This window comes from Bufo gargarizans, unplaced genomic scaffold (assembly GCF_014858855.1).
Source record: "Bufo gargarizans isolate SCDJY-AF-19 unplaced genomic scaffold, ASM1485885v1 original_scaffold_1451_pilon, whole genome shotgun sequence".
Taxonomy (NCBI): Eukaryota; Metazoa; Chordata; class Amphibia; order Anura; family Bufonidae; genus Bufo; species Bufo gargarizans.
In genome coordinates this window covers 26366-45406 of record NW_025334364.1, presented here as the reverse complement: position 1 = coordinate 45406, position 19041 = coordinate 26366, and the positions used below count along the sequence as shown (strand labels likewise).

The following is a 19041-nucleotide window of genomic DNA, read 5'->3' as shown; positions in this document are numbered from 1 at the left end:
CGGAAGTGACTGCTACTTCTGCAACCCTTATAGCTACGCCCCTGGTACCTTATATACACTTTACCACTAACTGCACCTTATGTCTGAATAGATATGGGCTCCCTTAGTTGTGGGGCCTCATAGCAGCTGCTATGCCTGCACCCTGGTAGGTACACCCATAAACCTGTAAATCAATGCAGTTTTACCTGCGTGACGGGTGCACCTGCCAAATGATTATAATAATGTTCTCCTGGTGCACTTACATCAGTGTTATATCAGATATGAAAGCATTTGTGGTCTGGTATCTAACAGGTTCCTTTAGATTTTAACGATATGATGATCTCAGATAATTAGTTGGTGTAAAATAACACATAGAATGAAATCATTATGTCTAGAGATGAATTCAGCCGAATGGGAAATTGCAGACAGGTTGCATGTCTTGGGCCATGTTGGCATGTGGGTTACTGCTATGTTTAACCATCAATATAAATTATACACAATGTTGATGATAGTGTTACCTTAAATACAAGAAACTGAGAGGATGTGCTAAAAATAAACCGTTCTTAGAATTAGAAATAGACGGGCTCGTCATCCATGTACCCCTTCAGTGAACCTCTACCCCTTTGCTCTCCCCAGACATGTCAGAAATTCTACTAGATACAAATATATAACCCAGACACAGTTGCATGGCTGCTTTTAGCAGGGGCTTCAGAGAAACACACGTCATGTCTTCTAATAGTGCCCAGTTCTGTCTGCAGAGCAGGTTCATTGAGCCAACTTGATTAAAGGGTTTTTTCAGCTTTATATGCATAACGCTTCTTCATTATAGTATGGATAGCTATTAAATAATGTCATATTCTTTGTGCTTCAGTTCACTAACCATTTTTAAGACCTGTGTTTGTCGTCAGTAAATGAAAACATTGTCCCACCCAAACCACTGTGCAGACCTACAGTAGTCCTGCTGTCAGCAGAAAATGTGCACTATGGCATCTAGTCTGGGCAATCCCCTGTAACCTGAACTCCAGCAACAACACCCTGACACAATGTAGATCATTGCCGGTTTTTCAGCACTTTCTTTTCCTTGTTCTCGAAATCATAGTGTCAGAGCAGTTTCTTTACATGCAGAACTTCCTGTTTTCATTGGCTTCCTGTTGGGTTTTCTAACCTAACCATGCATGCTTCGCTCTGTAATCTTTCACTTAGCTAACATAGAGAAGGGAGGTGTAGGGGGCATGACTACTGAAGCTAGAACAATGTGTCTGTGTAACATTACAGAGCAATGCATGCTGGGTTTGGTTAGAAGCTGATGAAAACAGGAAGTTCTGCATGTAAACATAGTGATGCTGAGAAAAACTGGAGGAAAGTACTGTAATTAAAAAAAAAACAAGTATATGAGCATTTGGGGTACTTTGGGCAGTACTTTGGTTATAAAACCAGAGAACCCATTTAACCACAGAGCACTGCTAGTTAAGACTCTGTGCCATAATAATATATCATGGTGATGGTGGGATTCAGACTGAAACTGATCCATGGAAAACTTGCTCACTTTTATGCACTCTTATTACACTCTTAAAGGGACACTGACAGGCCCTATAAACATATTTAGTTATTCCTATGCAGTCATAGATCTATTAAAGTGTATTCCAATTATATAAGAGTACCCCCTGTCCGCATTGTAAACCATGTAAAAACAACTTTATATTCTGTCAATCCCATTTCTTTATGCCCAAGGGGCATTTTTTCTCATACCTTTATGCCCAGCCGCGCCCCAACTGTCGATTCCTAGCGCCGCCCAGCTCATTATTATTCACTGGGCAGTACTAGTCCATGTTCTTGATGGGAACCTTAAAAATATCCTGCATTTCCCGCTAAGGCTGGGTTCCGATCATGTTTAATACATCATACATTAAGCGGATGCATCAGACTGATGCCATACAGTGGCATCAATCCACCATATAATTTTATTGTTAAAAAAAAACCATTGTAAAAAAAGTATATGTTTTTTTTTACCAGACTGTGCATGAACAAGAACATAATGTGCTATGTTCCTAACAGAGGCATAAAACATGATGTGAACCCACCCTAATGAGTAAGATTAAATCACAACTAAAACGCTACATCTTAGAACAGTTATTACTATAGTTGGCCACTGGGTGTCACTGTTTTAATAGAAACAGTTGAATATTTGCATAAGTTCATTGTAAACTTTGTTAAACTGGGTCATGTATGAAAACTAGCAGATAAAATTGTGTTGTTTCCCATGGAAACTAATCTGATTCTCCTATGATTCTTCCGCAGAGCACACTACCTCAAAAATGCTTTAATAATGTCACAGTAAATTAATATTCCAGTATCCCTGTACCCAAGTATCATTATGTTGCACTTACATTTCACACTCCATTATATCTTTTTAGGTAATTTTTTCATTGCCAAGAACATGGTTGTAAAAATTGGGGACCTGGGATTAGCAACAACTGTGGAACAGTGTGAAAAAATCCCAGGGTAAGGACAGATTTCATAAATCATGACTGCTGAAACCTGCTTATGAATTTCCTAAATGTCTTACTGGTGTCCTTTTCTTGGCAGCATAATATGTGGTACCCCAAACTACCTGTCTCCAGAGGTTCTGGCCAAGGATGGTCATTCCTTTAAATCAGACATCTGGGCTCTTGGATGTATAATGTAAGAACTTGATCAATTGCTGATATCTGTTTTATTACATAGTTACATAGTTGCCACCTTGATGTCTGGTAGATGGTAGATTTATAGTAGGTATAATACCACTTTAGTATAATCCCTATTTCCCAATGTTATTGTTTGCATGTGTAATGTTGTGCTGCCATACCTGTTTTTGTTTGCTTCCTGCATGCTAGCTTTATGGATGTGCACCTGCGACTATGGATGTGCTAGTCTAAATTTCCTTGTAGTATATATTGAAGGTAGCTGCCTCTTTTAGATTGAGCACCCCATGCCCATCTGCCCAGGGCTTCTATAAATGTAGCTGGTTCCTACACCGCCCTGAATATTGTAGGCTTAGGTTAGGCCCAGGAGAGGCAGTTCTGTTAGTGTGAGGTACCCCTCTGCAGAAGCCACCCTGACGCCTGGTAGATGGACCAGACACATGTTTGATCAAAAATGTGCGCAAAGAGCTTTTATTTTTTTCATATATAGTAGGTATAATACCACTTTAGTTTAGTATAATCCCTATTTTCCAGTTTTATTATTTGTATGTAAAATGTTGTGCTGCCATAACTGTTTTTGTTTGCTTCCTGCATGCTAGCTTTATGGATGTGTACATAGTAACATGGTACATAAGGCCGAAAAAAGACATTTGTCCATCCAGTTCGGCTTGTCATTGATCCAGAGGAAGGCAAAAAAAAAAAAAAACTGTGAGGTAGAAGCCAAAATTCCTTCCCGACTCCAATCAGGCAATCAGAATAACTCCCTGGATCAATGACCCCTCTCTAGTAGCTATAGCCTGTAATATTATTACACTCCAGATATACATCCAGGCCCCTCTTGAATTCCTTTAGTGTACTCACCATCACCACCTCCTCAGACAGAGAGTTCCATAGTCTCACTGCTCTTACCGTAAAGAATCCTCTTCTATGTTTGTGTACAAACCTTCTTTCCTCCAGACGCAGAGGATGTCCCCTCGTCACAGTCACAGTCCTGGGGATAAATAGATGATGGGATAGATCTCTGTACTGAGCCCTGATATATTTATACATATTAATTAGATCTCCCCTCAGTCGTCTTTTTTCTAAAGTCAATAACCCTAATTTTGGTAATCTTTCAGGGTACTGTAGTTGCCCCATTCCAGTTATTACTTTAGTTGCCCTCCTCTGGACCTTCTCCAGCTCATGCCACTATTAATGTGCTAGTCTAAATTTTCTTATAGTTATATAGTTGTTAAGTTTGGAAACAGACAAACGTCCATCAAGTCCAGCCTATAATCCTGCTATACTGATCCAGGAAGAAAAAAATAAAATAAACTATGAAAAGAGAAAAAAATGTTTTCCCGCCATCAGAACAAATCCCTGGATTAATGTCCATCTTCCTTTTAAAAAGGGGTTGGGCCAAAGGGAAAGGGTGTGTAGAACAAGATTTCTATACATTGTCATAAGCCTCAATGTTATCTTGAATTAAAAAGTCATCTAAACCTTTTTGAAGCCATCTGCTGTATGTGCTGTGACCAGCTCCTGCGGCAGGCTATTCCAGAGATGCACAGCCCTTACTGTAAAGAATGCTTGTTGCCTCTTATGACTGAATCGTTTTTTCTCCGGTTGTAGGGAGTGGCCCCTTGTTTTTTGAGGGGGTTTAACTAGGAATAGCTTCACTTGATATTTTTTGTATGGTCGATTTATATATTTGCACAGGTTAATCATGTTCCCCCTTAGACGTCTTTTTTCAAGGCTAAATAAATTCAGTTCATTTCATCTTTGCTCATAACTAAGATCTTCCAGGCCCTTTATGAGTTTAGTTGCTCTCCTTTGCACTTTCTCTAAATCCCGGGAATCCTTTTTATGGACTGGTGCCCAGAACTCAACCGTGTATTCCAGGTGAGGCCGCACCAACACTTTGTATAGTCACAATATTACATCCCTCTCCCGCGAGTCCGTACCGCTTTTAATACAAGACACAATTCTGTTAACCTTGGAGGCAGCTGACTGGCATTGCATGCTCTTATTTAGTGAGTAGACGATGATCTACTAGTGCTCCCAGATACTTAGCAAAAAGTGACTCTCCCAGGTTTTACTCCCCTTAGGACATGTGCTGCATGTAGATTATTAGCTCCCAGGTGCATAACTTTACATTTATTTATATTGAATCTCATTTGCCAAGTGGAGGCCCAAACAATTTGCAATTTCTCTTTTGCTTGCATTGTAGAATATAGATTTTTCCATACCCACAATTAATGAAATGGGGTTATACACTGTAGTTATTGAATACATGCTGACAGCCCATATTCATCATTTCTTGTAATTGACTTTCTAAGCGCATAGCATTGCAATATGCTTCACTAGGCTGCAAAACCATTGCATTTGATATTGTCCTCATACTGGGAATGTTTCAGACAGACTTTGGGTATTTAGGTTTTGTTCCATGGATCCTTTTAGGCTATTTTTACACTAGTGGCAGGACGGATCTGAAAAGCTGTTCACGCTATTTCGCTGTGCCGCCGGACCGCCACTCTGTCCCCATTGACTATAATGGGGACAGGGACGGAGCTCCAGCGCGCACGACATTGCACGGCGAAAGGCCGCTGGACTAAAAGTACTGCATGTCCAACTTTTTAGTCCGGCGGCTTCTCACCGCGAACTGCCATGCTGCGCTGGCAGTCCGGTGGCACGGCAAAATAGCGTCAGGACAGATCCGACAGGGTGAACAGCCTGTCAGATCCGTCCTGTCTCTAGTGTGAAAGTAGCCTTATTAGTTATTGCCATGTATAATCCTGACAACATATGGGGGCAGGTATGGAGGCACAGACTGTATCATGTGCTTATTAATTTGTGGCTCTTGTTCTTATGATCACTGGAATGACATAATCTTAGTGTCCTGTTTTCTTCTTAATTCATATTCAGGTACACAATGCTTAGCGGATACTCACCGTTCAGAGCTCACTCACAAAAAGAGATGTATTACTTTATCCGCGAAGGCTTCTTCCCCGTGCCCTCTTACATATCGCTCAGTGTCAAGAGACTCATCATCTCTTTACTTGCAAGCTGCCCCAGTAGTAGACCTTGTATAGAGGACATCATCTCTCATGAATTCTTCACCCAGGTACAGAACAATGTTATATAGTGACTGAACTGTATATATGAGAACAAGTGAAGGTAAGGGCTCATGCACACGAAGGTTTTTTTTCCGTTCAGTATACTGGCCATTTTTTTAGTTCAGTATGCGTTACTTATACTGAACCATATATTTAAATGGATCAGCAAAAAAAACGGAAGTGTCTCCGTATGCATTCTGTTTCCTTATTTTAGTTTTTCCGTTCCGTTCAAAGATAGAACATGTCCTATTATTGCCCGAAAATCACGTTCCGTGGCTCTATTCAAGTCAATGGGTCCGCAAAAAAAAAGAACACATAAAGAATGTACTCCGTATGTCTTCTGTATCCGTTCAATTTTTGCAGAACCATCTATTGGAAATTTTATGCCCAGCCCAATTTTTTCTATGTATTTACTATATACTATATATGCCATACGGAAAAACGGAATGGAACCGGAAACACTACTGAAACAAAAAATTGAAAAACTGATCCGTTAAAAACGGCCTGCAAAACACTGAAAAAGCCATACGGTCGTGTGCATGAGCCCTAAGGCCGCCTTCACATGGTCGGTGTTTGATCAGTGATTTCCATCAGTGATTGTGAGCCAAAACCAGGAGTGGAGCCTCCACAGACATAAGGTGTAATGGAAAGATCAGCACTTGTTCTGTGTATTTGACCCACACCTGGTTTTGGCTCACAATCACTGACCAAACAACGACTGCAGGAAAGTGGCCAAAGTCTCGATTATTTTCTTATTATTTTCTGCTTACAGGGATTTACGCCTGAGAAGCTATCTTCATCTACGTGCCACACAGCTCCTACTTTCTCCTTTTCACTCCACCTCCCCAGGTTCTTCAGAAAGGCAGCCAAAGTGCTGTACAGGGGGGTCTTCCATAAGTATTTCTGCTCAGGTACAGCTTGAAAGTACTTAGGAATGACTGTATACTGACACATACACAACATATTTCCATTCTCTCCTGGTTACATAATCTCATAGTTTAGCAATAGTGTGTAGACATTAACATTAGCTGCCATGGTATAAGTTACAAGTGCAGATATGCAGTCATTGTAGACTGATTGCACATTAATGTAACCATGCTACATAGAGCTTTGTGTTAGGCCCCTTTCACACGAGCGAGTTTTCCACGCGGGTGCAATGCGTGAAGTGAACGCATAGCACCCGCATTGAATCCTGACCCATTCATTTCAATGGGTCTGTGCACATCAGCGTTTCTTTCACGCATCATTTCTCCGTTGCGTGAAAAACATAGCATATTCTATATTCAGCGTTTTTCACTCCGCCCTAGCCCCATAGAAGTGAATGGGGCTGCGTGAAAAACACATTGCATCCAGAACCAAGTGCGGATGCAATGCGATTTTCACTGATGGTTGCTAGGAGATATTTGTAAACCTTCAGTTTTTTATCACGCGCGTGAAAAACGCATCAAAACGCATTGCACCCGAGTCAAAAAAACTGAACGCAATCGCAGACAAAACTGACTGAACTTGCTTTCAAAATGGTGCGAGTTTCACTGAACGCATCCGGACCTAATCCGTCACGCTTGTGTGAAAGAGGCCTTAGGGTATATTCCCAGAAATCTGTTGCAGACATTTCCATTCATCTGAATAGGGTGGTTTCCGTAGTATGTACATGAACTTCTGCAAGTTCCATTCACGTGCATGGGGCAGTCGCAGACGTTTCTGCAACAAATCTGCTGTTAGAGGTACCGAAAGTCATTTTGTGTATTTCTTTTTTTTCTCACTATTCTGCCTCATGCTATACTGCCTGCAGATAGGGTAATGTTTATGGCCTGACCGATCTGTAATAAAGGGGTTGTGTAGCCAGTACATATCCTCAGGATAGGTCATTAATATCTAATCGGTGGGGTCCGACACCCGGCAGGCACCCCCTCTGATCAGCTCTTTGTAGAGGAGGCAGTGCATGTCCGGGCGCTACTTCCTTTTCAGGATTATACTGCACAGTGTAATTACAAGTGCTGGTTCATCGATGGGACGAGCACTTGTAATTACAGTGCCACTGCTGCAAGCAAGACGATGGGCAGTGTAATCTTGAAGAGGAAGTAGCACTTGCACATGCGTCGCCTCCTCTTCAAACAGCTTTTCCGGGAGGAGCTGGCCCTTGGGGATGCCAGGAGTTAGACCCCACCGATCAGACATCGATGTCCTATCCTGAGGATAGGTCTTCAATATGTACGGGCTGCACAACCCCTTTAGGCTAGAGATAAATGTTACAGTGGTTTCACTTCCAATCATTGCTGTCATTTCTATTTTCTGTACCATGCTGAAAATGCATTTCGAAAAAGTTTATCTATCAGTGCAATTCATTCTACGCTGTAAAATGAGGTAGTCGGCCATTACAAAACACACATCTATATAGATGTGATGTATTTTTATATTTCTCCAGACTTTGCGGAAACAGAAGGGCACAAGAGCTCCATGGTCATGCCAACAGAAAGCCTGATGTCGCTTAGCACAGTTAAAATGTGTGAGGTATGACTCTTAAACAACCAGTATCGGGCCATCCCAACCGTTATGCACCACAGGTCTTCCACCACAGACATAGAGTCACACTGGTATGTGAGAGCTCAGCAAATTAAAAGGGTTATCCAGGGCTTCAGTATTGATGACCCATTCTCAGGTTGGTGGGGTCCGACTCCAGGCACCCCTGCCATTCCGGTGTAGTGCTTGTCTAAGCACTACGGCCCTTTCAGCATACCAAGCTCAAAGCCATTCATTGTATAGTCTTTGTGCTTGGGATTGCAGCTCATTCCTATTCACTTCAATGGGTCTGAGCTACACAAAGGCCATGTTATCAATCTCTAGAAAGAGACTGCAGGACTCGCCTGAGCGCCATGTCTCCTTCCAACAGCTGATCAGTATGGATAATGGATCCCCACCAATCAGATAATGATGACTTATCCTGAAGAATAAAGATAGATCATCAGTATTTGAGTCCTGGACAACCCCTTTAAAGGGAATCTGTCATCTGGTTTGACCATATTAAGCTGTCACCATTGCCATGTTTAATAAAATACCTTATCTCCTGCAGTCGTCTTCTTTCTTCTCTTCATGGTTTCATTTTGTTAAAAAAGCGATTTTTGTATTGTTTAACTGAACCCTGAAGGTGCCCAGAGGGGCGTTATTCATCACCCTCCGAGCCCAGTAACGCCCCCCTGCAGTGTGTAGCCCGCCTTAGTTTATAGCCCAAACACGCCTCCTTGCTATGTAGTATCGTCCCACAGCCTAGTTTAACGGCGGCGCCCCCTCTGCTACGCCAACTAATTCATTCAAGCTACACACCTGGAATCTTCATTTCGTCCGCCGGAAGTCTTGCACAGGTGCAGTACCGCCTACTGCCTGCGCCTGTGCAAGCCAATAGCTCCTGAGGGCAACAGCCTCAAAAGTGTCACTGGGCATGCACCGAGCCCAGTGACGTCTTCTTATCGCTGTTGCCCTCAGGAGCTATTGGCTGTGGGACGATACTACAACTAGGCTGTGGGACGATACTACATAGCAAGGAGGCGTGTTTGGGCTATAAACTAAGGCGGGCTACACACTGCAGGGGGGGGGGCGTTACTGGGCTCGGAGGGTGATGAATAACGCCCCTCTGGGCACCTTCAGGGTTCAGTTAAACAATACAAAAATCGCTTTTTTAACAAAATGAAACCATGAAGAGAACAAAGAAGACGACTGCAGGAGATAAGGTATTTTATTAAACATGGCAATGGTGAGAGCTTAATATGGTCAAACCAGGTGACAGATTCCCTTTAATAAACACAGAGGAGGATAATATCATTTTACAGAGGAATTTGGTGACTCCAGAGGCTTGGACGGAGCAAATTACAACTTAAATTGCAATTCTTTAGTTTGATGTGAATAAATGTAAGGTCATGCACATGGACCAAGAAAACAAATTCTGTATTTAGTTGTAAAACACTATGCAGAAAAGACTTGGGAATACTAGTGAACAGTACCAGGCAGCTGCTGCCAAGGCAAATAAAATCATGGGATGCCTCAAAAGAGTCATAGATGCTCATGACATGAGCATAGTTTTACCTCTATGGAGATCACTAGACCACAAAGATGGCTTTAAAACAATTTAATTACTAATTAATATAAAAATATATTAATGAATGGTGCAGAGATGATGATGTTTTTATAACTAGGCAATCATCATAGCTGGGGATTTACTGCTGTACAAGCAGTGAAGCTATGAAATTCTGTGCTGAATGATGTTGGGATGATTAAATAGATCAAGCAGGACCTGCAATGAATGCTTTAAAACCTTTGAAAGTGCAGGGCAGAGCAAATATACTGTGTATATATATATATATATATATATATATATACAAAATATGGATGTTAATTTCTAGAAATATATAGGAGCCAGCAGGGAAGGAAAAAGGATTAACCCCAGCCATCTTCACAGTGAGCGCTGCTCTGTACTGTGTAGACAGACCTGTCTTGCTAATGGACATTTCAGGACAAGTTTTCTCATATAAATTTACAAGTTCTCTAAATAAAGAGTATAGGAAAAAAAATTCCCTATCAATGCCCCTACACATTAGAAGAAATAATAGATGGAAGTTATACTTATGTGTATCAGATTGCTAGATATGGTTCAGTTAGTTCAGAAGGAATCTCCCTTCTCAATATGGCCATTAGTGTTGGAATTGATAGACTTGTGTCTTTTTAACTATGTAATTGTGTAGGCAAGCTTGTGACAATACAAGTATCATTTCCTCACAAGGTTAATAAAAAGATAGTAAAATCAAAGGTAAGGCATAGTGCACACAGTGATGTCACAGGGATAGATAATGGCTACATAATGTTTAGCATATTGCATAAACTCCTAATCCCTTCTTTAACAGGATGAAAAATCTGAAGAAACAGTAAGAACATGTGATGAATCGTTGAACATTCTGATGAAAGGAAGAATGAACCACAGGAACAAGATGACTTCCCAGAGTGAGCTTCATTTTTACCAATTGTACGGCATACATATTAGGACATCGTCAGACATCATCCACAACTCCATCCTCCGTCAGGCAAAACTCCATCAGCCCTCAGACATCAGACAAAACTCCGTCCTCCGTCAGGCAAAACTCCATCAGACATCAGACAAAACTCCGTCTTCCGTCAGACAAAACTCCATCAGACCTCAGACATCAGACAAAACTCCGTCCTCCATCAGGCAAAACTCCATCAGACCTCAGACATCAGACACAACTCCGTCCTCCGTCACCCAAAACTCCATCAGACCTCAGACATCAGACAAAACTCCGTCCTCCGTCACCCAAAACTCCATCAGACCTCAGACATCAGACAAAACTCCGTCCTCCGTCACCCAAAACTCCATCAGACCTCAGACATCAGACAAAACTCCGTCCTCCGTCAGGCAAAACTCCATCAGACCTCAGACATCAGACAAAACTCCGTCCTCCGTCACCCAAAACTCCATCAGACCTCAGACATCAGACAAAACTCCGTCCTCCGTCAGGCAAAACTCCATCAGACCTCAGACATCAGACATCAGACAAAACTCCGTTCTCCGTCAGGCAAAACTCCATCAGACCTCAGACATCAGATAAAACTTCGTCCTCCGTCAGGCAAAACTCCATCAGACCTCAGACATCAGACAAAACTCCGTCCTCCATCAGGCATCAGCCAAAACTCCGTCCTCCCTAACTCAAAATACGCCCTACTACACACACTATTCACCTGACGGAGCTGCTAGCTGCTGGAGAGGCAAAGGACCTGTGATGACGTCATGACCATGTGACGAGTCACGTGTGTGGGAGGGGTCAGACGTACACAGCAGCTGGTAGAGTGTACAGAACAGTAGCCATCAAATAGAGCTCTGTACTAGAGATGTGTGTGTAACCTGCATGTAGCAGAGCTGTGTACTGTGTTACAGAGATGTATGTGTAACCTGCAGGTAGCAGATCTGTATGTGTAACCTGCAGGTAGCAGAGCTGTGTACTGTGTAGCAGATCTGTATGTGTAACCTGCAGGTAGCAGAGCTGTGTACTGTGTAGTAGATCTGTATGTGTAACCTGCATGTAGCAGAGCTGTGTACTGTGTTACAGAGATGTATGTGTAACCTGCAGGTAGCAGAGCTGTGTACTGTGTTACAGAGATGTATGTGTAACCTGCATGTAGCAGAGTGGTGTACTGTGTTATAGAGATGTATGTGTAACCTGCAGGTAGCAGATCTGTATGTATAACCTGCAGGTAGCAGAGCTGTGTACTGTGTAGCAGATCTGTATGTGTAACCTGCAGGTAGCAGAGCTGTGTACTGTGTAGTAGATCTGTATGTGTAACCTGCATGTAGCAGAGCTGTGTACTGTGTTACAGAGATGTATGTGTAACCTGCAGGTAGCAGAGCTGTGTACTGTGTAGCAGATCTGTATGTGTAACCTGCAGGTAGCAGAGCTGTGTACTGTGTAGCAGATCTGTATGTGTAACCTGCATGTAGCAGAGCTGTGTACTGTGTAGCAGAGCTGTATGTGTAACCTGCATGTAGCAGAGCTGTGTACTGTGTAGCAGTGCTGTATGTGTAACCTGCATGTAGCAGTGCTGTGTACTGTGTAGCAGAGCTGTATGTGTAACCTGCATGTAGCAGTGCTGTGTACTGTGTAGCAGAGCTGTATGTGTAACCTGCATGTAGCAGAGCTGTGTACTGTGTTACAGAGATGTATGTGTAACCTGCAGGTAGCAGAGCTGTGTACTGTGTAGCAGATCTGTATGTGTAACCTGCATGTAGCAGAGCTGTGTACTGTGAAGCAGAGCTGTATGTGTAACCTGCATGTAGCAGAGCTGTGTACTGTGTAGCAGTGCTGTATGTGTAATCTGCATGTAGCAGAGCTGTGTACTGTGTAGCAGAGCTGTATGTGTAACCTGCATGTAGCAGAGCTGTGTACTGTGTAGCAGAGCTGTATGTGTAACCTGCATGTAGCAGTGCTGTGTACTGTGTAGCAGAGCTGTATTTGTAACCTGAATGTAGCAGAGCTGTGTACTGTGTAGCAGAGCTGTATGTGTAATCTGCATGTATCAGAGCTGTGTCCTGTGTAGCGGAGCTGTATGTGTAACCTGCATGTAGCAGGCTGTGTACTGTGTTACAGGGATGTATGTGCAACCTGCATGTAGCAGTGCTGTGTACTGTGTTACAGAGATGTGTGTGTAACCGCATGTAGCAGAGCTTTTTACTGTGTAACAGAGATGTGTGTGTAACCTGGGAACTATAAAAAAGTGTAAAATAAAACAAAAAAATTCAGATCACCCCCCTTTTCCCAAAATGAAAATAAAAAAAAATAAAAAAATACACATCATGGGTGTCGCAATGTGTAAAAACACTCATTGTATAAAAATATATTCCCCATACGGCAAACGGCAAAACAGAAGAAAAAAAAGAGTCCAAATGTCCGATTCGCCGTTTTTGGTCGCTTCATTTGCTACAAAAATGTAAATAAAAAGCGATCAAAAAGTCTTAAACACCCCAGAATGGTATCAGTGAAAAGTTCAGATTGCCCCGCAAAAAATGAGCCCCCACCCAGCGCCGTACACATAATTACATAAAAGTTATAGAGCTCAAAATATGACGACAAAAAAAAAAAAATCAGATTCTGTAAATCTCCTGTCACTCCAAGTTACTCAGAATTGGTAACCCTAATTAATAAATACATGCAACATGAATGCATATATGCCGCTTCACACAGATCACAAGTGTTAGGCCTCTTGCACATGAACGTTGTTGGTCCATTCCGTGCATTGGGGACAGCAATTTGCAGTCCCCAATGCACGGGCAACGTGCGTGCAGCAGCCGGGACAGATCCAGACCCATTCAACTTGAATAGGTCCGTGAATATGTTCTACTTTTTTGCTGTGCGGAGGCACGGCCAGAAACACCACGGAAGCACTCTGTAGTGCTTCTGTGGGGATCCGATCCGTGTTTCTGTTCCGTTCAAGTGAATGGGTCGACATCACGGATGCGGGATGCACACGGCTGGTGCCCTGTGTATTGCGGAACCGCCGTATGTGGTCCACAATACAACTACAGGCACACAGCGACCATGTGCAAGAGGCCTTACAAAGATGGGATTTAAGGTGCACATCCTCTTGTGCTTCCCATATTCCACAGATTTATATCACACAGCTACTTACAGTTGTGCTGATAAGTTTACATACCCTTGCAGAATTTATGATTTCTTAAAGGGGTATTCTCATCTTCCCTTTTTCATACTTACCTTCCTTGAGCGTGACGTTCACTTCCTGTATTCTTCTCCCGGCCGGGCCGCGCTTGCGCAGAAGACTGAAGATTCTCTCCCGGCCGGGCCGCGCAATGTCCTGAACGCGCACAGCGCCGCGCATGTGCCATGGTGACTTATTCCTGGCCTGTATAGTACAGAGTCGGCGTGCGCATTCGCGGCTCTGTACTATACTGGCCAGGAAGAAGTCATCATGGCGCATGCGCAGCGGCATGCGCGTTCAGGACATTGCGCGGCCCAGCCGGGAGAGAATTTTCCGTCTTCTGCGCAAGCGCGGCCCAGCTGGATTCGACAGGAGAGGTGGCCGTAACCAGGGGAGACCAAAGACAACGATCAGGTAAGAGGGGACTTATTTTCTAAAAAAGGATGGGAATTGGGTAATAAAATGTATTTAGAAAAATTATCACTGTCAAATCATTAACAGATTTAAGAGTGATCATTAAGATGAGAATACCCCTTTAACCATTGTTCAGAGAATATGATTGATAACACGGACACTTTTCTCTCGCTCATGGTTAGTGGTCGGCTGAAGCCATTTATGTCAAACAACGATGTTTACTCTTTATAAATCATAATCACAACACAAACTCCCCAAATGACCCTGGTCAGAAGCTTACACGCCCCAGTTATTAATACCATGTATTGCTCCCTGTAACATCAATGACAGCTTGAAGTCTTTTGTGGTAGTTATGGATGAGGGTCTTTTTTTTCTCAGATGGTAAAACTGCCCATTCTTCCTGTTGAAAAAAAAAAGCAATTCCACCACAGTTTTACGTGATTTCTATTTACGACATTCGATGTGCGATAAAACTGACTGGTTACTTTTATTCTACAGGTCAGATCGAATCCGGCAATACCTTATATGTATAGTTTTTCTTGCGTTTTAATAGTGTTAAAAAAATAAAAATATCCGATTTTTTTTGTCGCCATATTTTGAGCCCCATAACTTTTTTGTAATTATGTGTACAGAGCTGGATGGGGGCTCATTTTTTGCGGGGCAATCTAAACTTTTTACTGATACCATTCTGGGGTGTTTAAGACTTTTTGATCACTTTTTATTTACATTTTTGTAGCAAATGAAGTGACCAAAAACGGCGAATCGGACATTTGGACTCTTTTTTTTTCTGTTTTGCTGTTTGCCGTATGGGGAATATATTTTTATACAATGGGCGTTTTTACACATTGCGAAACCCATGATGTGTCTTTTATTTTAATTTTGGGAAAAGGGGGGTGATCTGAATATTTATGGTTTTTTTTTACACTTTTTTATAGTTCCCAGGTTACACACACATCTCTGTAACACAGTACACAGCTCTGCTACATGCGGTTAGACAAACTGCTCTATATACACAGTACACAGCTCTGCTACCTGCAGGTTGCACATACATCCCTGTAACACAGTACACAGCTCTGCTACATGCAGGTTACACATACAGCTCTGCTACACAGTACACAGCTCTGATACATGCAGGTTACACACACATCTCTGTAACACAGTACACAGCTCTGCTACATGCTGTTACACACACTGCTCTATATACACAGTACACAGCTCTGCTACATGCAGGTTACACATACAGCTCTGTAACACAGTACGCAGCCTGCTACATGCAGGTTACACATACAGCTCTTTAACACAGTACACAGCTCTGCTACGTGCAGGTTACACATACATCTCTGTAACACAGTACACAGCTCTGCTACATGCAGGTTACACATACAGCTCTGCTACACAGTACACAGCACTTCTACATGCAGGTTACACACACATCTCTGTAACACAGTACACAGCTCTGCTACATGCTGTTACACACACTGCTCTATATACACAGTACACAGCTCTGCTACATGCAGGCTACACACACATCTCTGTAACACAGTACACATCTCTGCTACACAGTACACAACACTGCTACCTGCAGGTTGCACATACATCCCTGTAACACAGTACACAGCTCTGCTACATGCAGGTTACACATACAGATCTGCTACACAGTACACAGCTCTGCTACCTGCAGGTTGCAGATACATCTCTGTAACACAGTACACAGCTCTGCTACATGCAGGTTACACATACAGCTCTGATACACAGTACACAGCACTGCTACATGCAGGTTACACATACAGCTCTGCTACACAGTTCACAGCTCTGCTACATGCAGGTTACACATACAGCTCTGCTACACAGTACACAGCTCTGCTACATGCAGGTTACACGTACATCTCTGTAACACAGTACACAGCTCTGCTACATGCAGGTTACACATACATCTCTGTAACACAGTACACAGCTCTGCTACATGCAGGTTACACATACATCTCTGTAACACAGTACACAGCTCTGCTACATTCAGGTTACACATACATCTCTGTAACACAGTACACAGCTCTGCTACATGCAGGTTACACATACATCTCTATAACACAGTACACAGCTCTGCTACATTCAGGTTACACATACATCTCTGTAACACAGTACACAGCTCTGCTACATGCAGGTTACACATACATCTCTATAACACAGTACACAGCTCTGCTACATGCAGGTTACACACATCTCTGTAACACAGTACACAGCTCTGCTACATGCAGGTTACACATACATCTCTGTAACACAGTACACAGCTCTGCTACCTGCAGGTTACACATACAGATCTACTACACAGTACACAGCTCTGCTACCTGCAGGTTACACATACAGATCTGCTACCTGCAGGTTACACATACATCTCTGTAGCACAGTACACAGCTCTGCTACATGCAGGTTACACACACATCTCTAGTACAGAGCTCTATTTGATGGCTACTGTTCTGTACACTCTACCAGCTGCTGTGCACATCTGACCCCTCCCACACAGGTGACTCGTCACATGGTCATGACGTCATCACAGGTCCTTTGCCTCTCCAGCAGCTAGCAGCTCCGTCAGGTGAAGAGTGTGTGTAGTAGGGCGTATTTTGAGTTAGGGAGGACGGAGTTTTGTCTGATGTCTGAGGGAGGACAGAGTTTTAGCTGAAGTCTGAGGTCTGATGGAGTTTTGCCTGACGGAGGACGGAGTTTTGTCTGATGTCTGAGGTCTGATGGAGTTTTGGGTGACGGAGGACGGAGTTTTGTCTGATGTCTGAGGTCTGATGGAGTTTTGTCTGACGGAGGACGGAGTTTTGTCTGATGTCTGATGTCTGATGGAGTTTTGCCTGATGGAGGACGGAGTTTTGTCTGATGTCTGAGGTCTGATGGAGTTTTGTCTGACGGAGGACGGAGTTTTGTCTGATGTCTGAGGGCTGATGGAGTTTTGTCTGACGGAGGACGGAGTTTTGTCTGATGTCTGAGGTCTGATGGAGTTTTGTCTGACGGAGGACGGAGTTTTGTCTGATGTCTGATGTCTGATGGAGTTTTGCCTGATGGAGGACGGAGTTTTGTCTGATGTCTGAGGTCTGATGGAGTTTTGTCTGACGGAGGACGGAGTTTTGTCTGATGTCTGAGGGCTGATGGAGTTTTGTCTGACGGAGGACGGAGTTTTGTCTGATGTCTGAGGTCTGATGGAGTTTTGGGTGACGGAGGACGGAGTTTTGTCTGATGTCTGAGGTCTGATGGAGTTTTGTCTGACGGAGGACGGAGTTTTGTCTGACGGAGGACGGAGTTTTGTCTGATGTCTGATGGAGTTTTGTCTGATGTCTGAGGGCTGATGGAGTTTTGCCTGACGGAGGATGGAGTTGTGGATGATGTCTGACGATGTCCTAATATGTATGCCGTACAATTGGATAATATTTAGCTTAGGTTTATAAATTACAGGAACATTGGCCTTCCATTTACATTACTGGGAGCCCTCCTCATAGTCACAGTGGTATAGCTTTATAGTCCACAATCCCCACACTTTTATTAATGCAGATGATAATGATAAAATTGACATTAGGAAACTGTAATAATCATGGCAGTACTCTACAATGCCAGGTTTCTCTTATGTCATATAAAGGGTATAAAGGGCTATTAAGGTGCACATTTTTTGCTTTTTTCTGAATTATTTGCTGTAAACATTTTTATACATGGCCACTTGTCCAACTAGATCAGATAGTTGTGTTAGGCTGGATTTGGATGGCCAACTCAATTTACATTCACAAAATGCTGATGCATTTGGACCTTCATATGGCGTCTGGATGTATCAGTTACTGCTCTATTCACTTGAATGGAGACTACAATGGAAAACAGACAAGAATGTTGCATGCTGCAAGTTTCTAGCCCCATACTAAATCGATACCGAAAAACAGACAGGTGAATTGCACCATATACTTTAATGTGGGTGCAGTCTGGTAAGCACAAGGATGGAAAAGAAAAGACTGTTGTCCGAATGCCAGATTTGAATTACCTGCCACAGACCCCACCAAGTGGACCTTTAATGTCATGCATTTACTGTATTTTTTTGACTATTATTATTATTATTATTATTATTTATTATTTAAGCGCCATTCATTCCATAGCGCTGTACATATGATAAGGGGTGCACATACATAATACAGACAATTGCACTAATCATAAACAAAATGAGTTACAAACTGGTACAGAAGGAGAGAGGGCCCTGCCCGTGAGGGCTTACAATCTACATGACTATAAGACGCACCTGACCATAAGACGCCGCCCAGGTTTAGACAACAGGAAATTTTAAGAAAATATATTTTCTACTAACTAAAGGGATTCTCTCACCTCAGACATAGGGGGCATATCGCTATCTTTAGAGCGGAGCGTACAACGTGAAGGAGAGCACACTGTGCATGCACAGCTGCCCTCGATCCATTCTTATGGGAGCGTCAAAAATAGCCGAGCTGCTTGCTCGTCTATTTTCAGCAGTCCCATTGAAATTAATTGAAAGCGTACAGCGCAAGCACAGCCACCACTCCATTCACTCCTATGGGGCTGACGGAAATAGCCAAGCCAGTGCTCAGCTATTTTCGGCGCTCCCATATGAATGAATGGAGGATGGCCATGCATGTGTGGTGTGCCCTCCT

The 19041-nt window shown here is 42.9% G+C and overlaps 1 protein-coding gene across 1 annotated transcript in view; it reads left to right on the top strand.

Moving 5' to 3' along the window:
• Positions 1 to 19041, top strand: part of LOC122923294 (serine/threonine-protein kinase PLK2-like) — a 53021-nt gene that overhangs the window by 15581 nt on the left and 18399 nt on the right. The window contains exons 5-10 of the mRNA XM_044274074.1: positions 2394 to 2481; positions 2566 to 2661; positions 5565 to 5763; positions 6528 to 6666; positions 8181 to 8266; positions 10648 to 10744. Coding sequence (XP_044130009.1) covers positions 2394 to 2481; positions 2566 to 2661; positions 5565 to 5763; positions 6528 to 6666; positions 8181 to 8266; positions 10648 to 10744 — 705 coding nt within the window. The remainder of the gene's footprint in view (positions 1 to 2393; positions 2482 to 2565; positions 2662 to 5564; positions 5764 to 6527; positions 6667 to 8180; positions 8267 to 10647; positions 10745 to 19041) is intronic.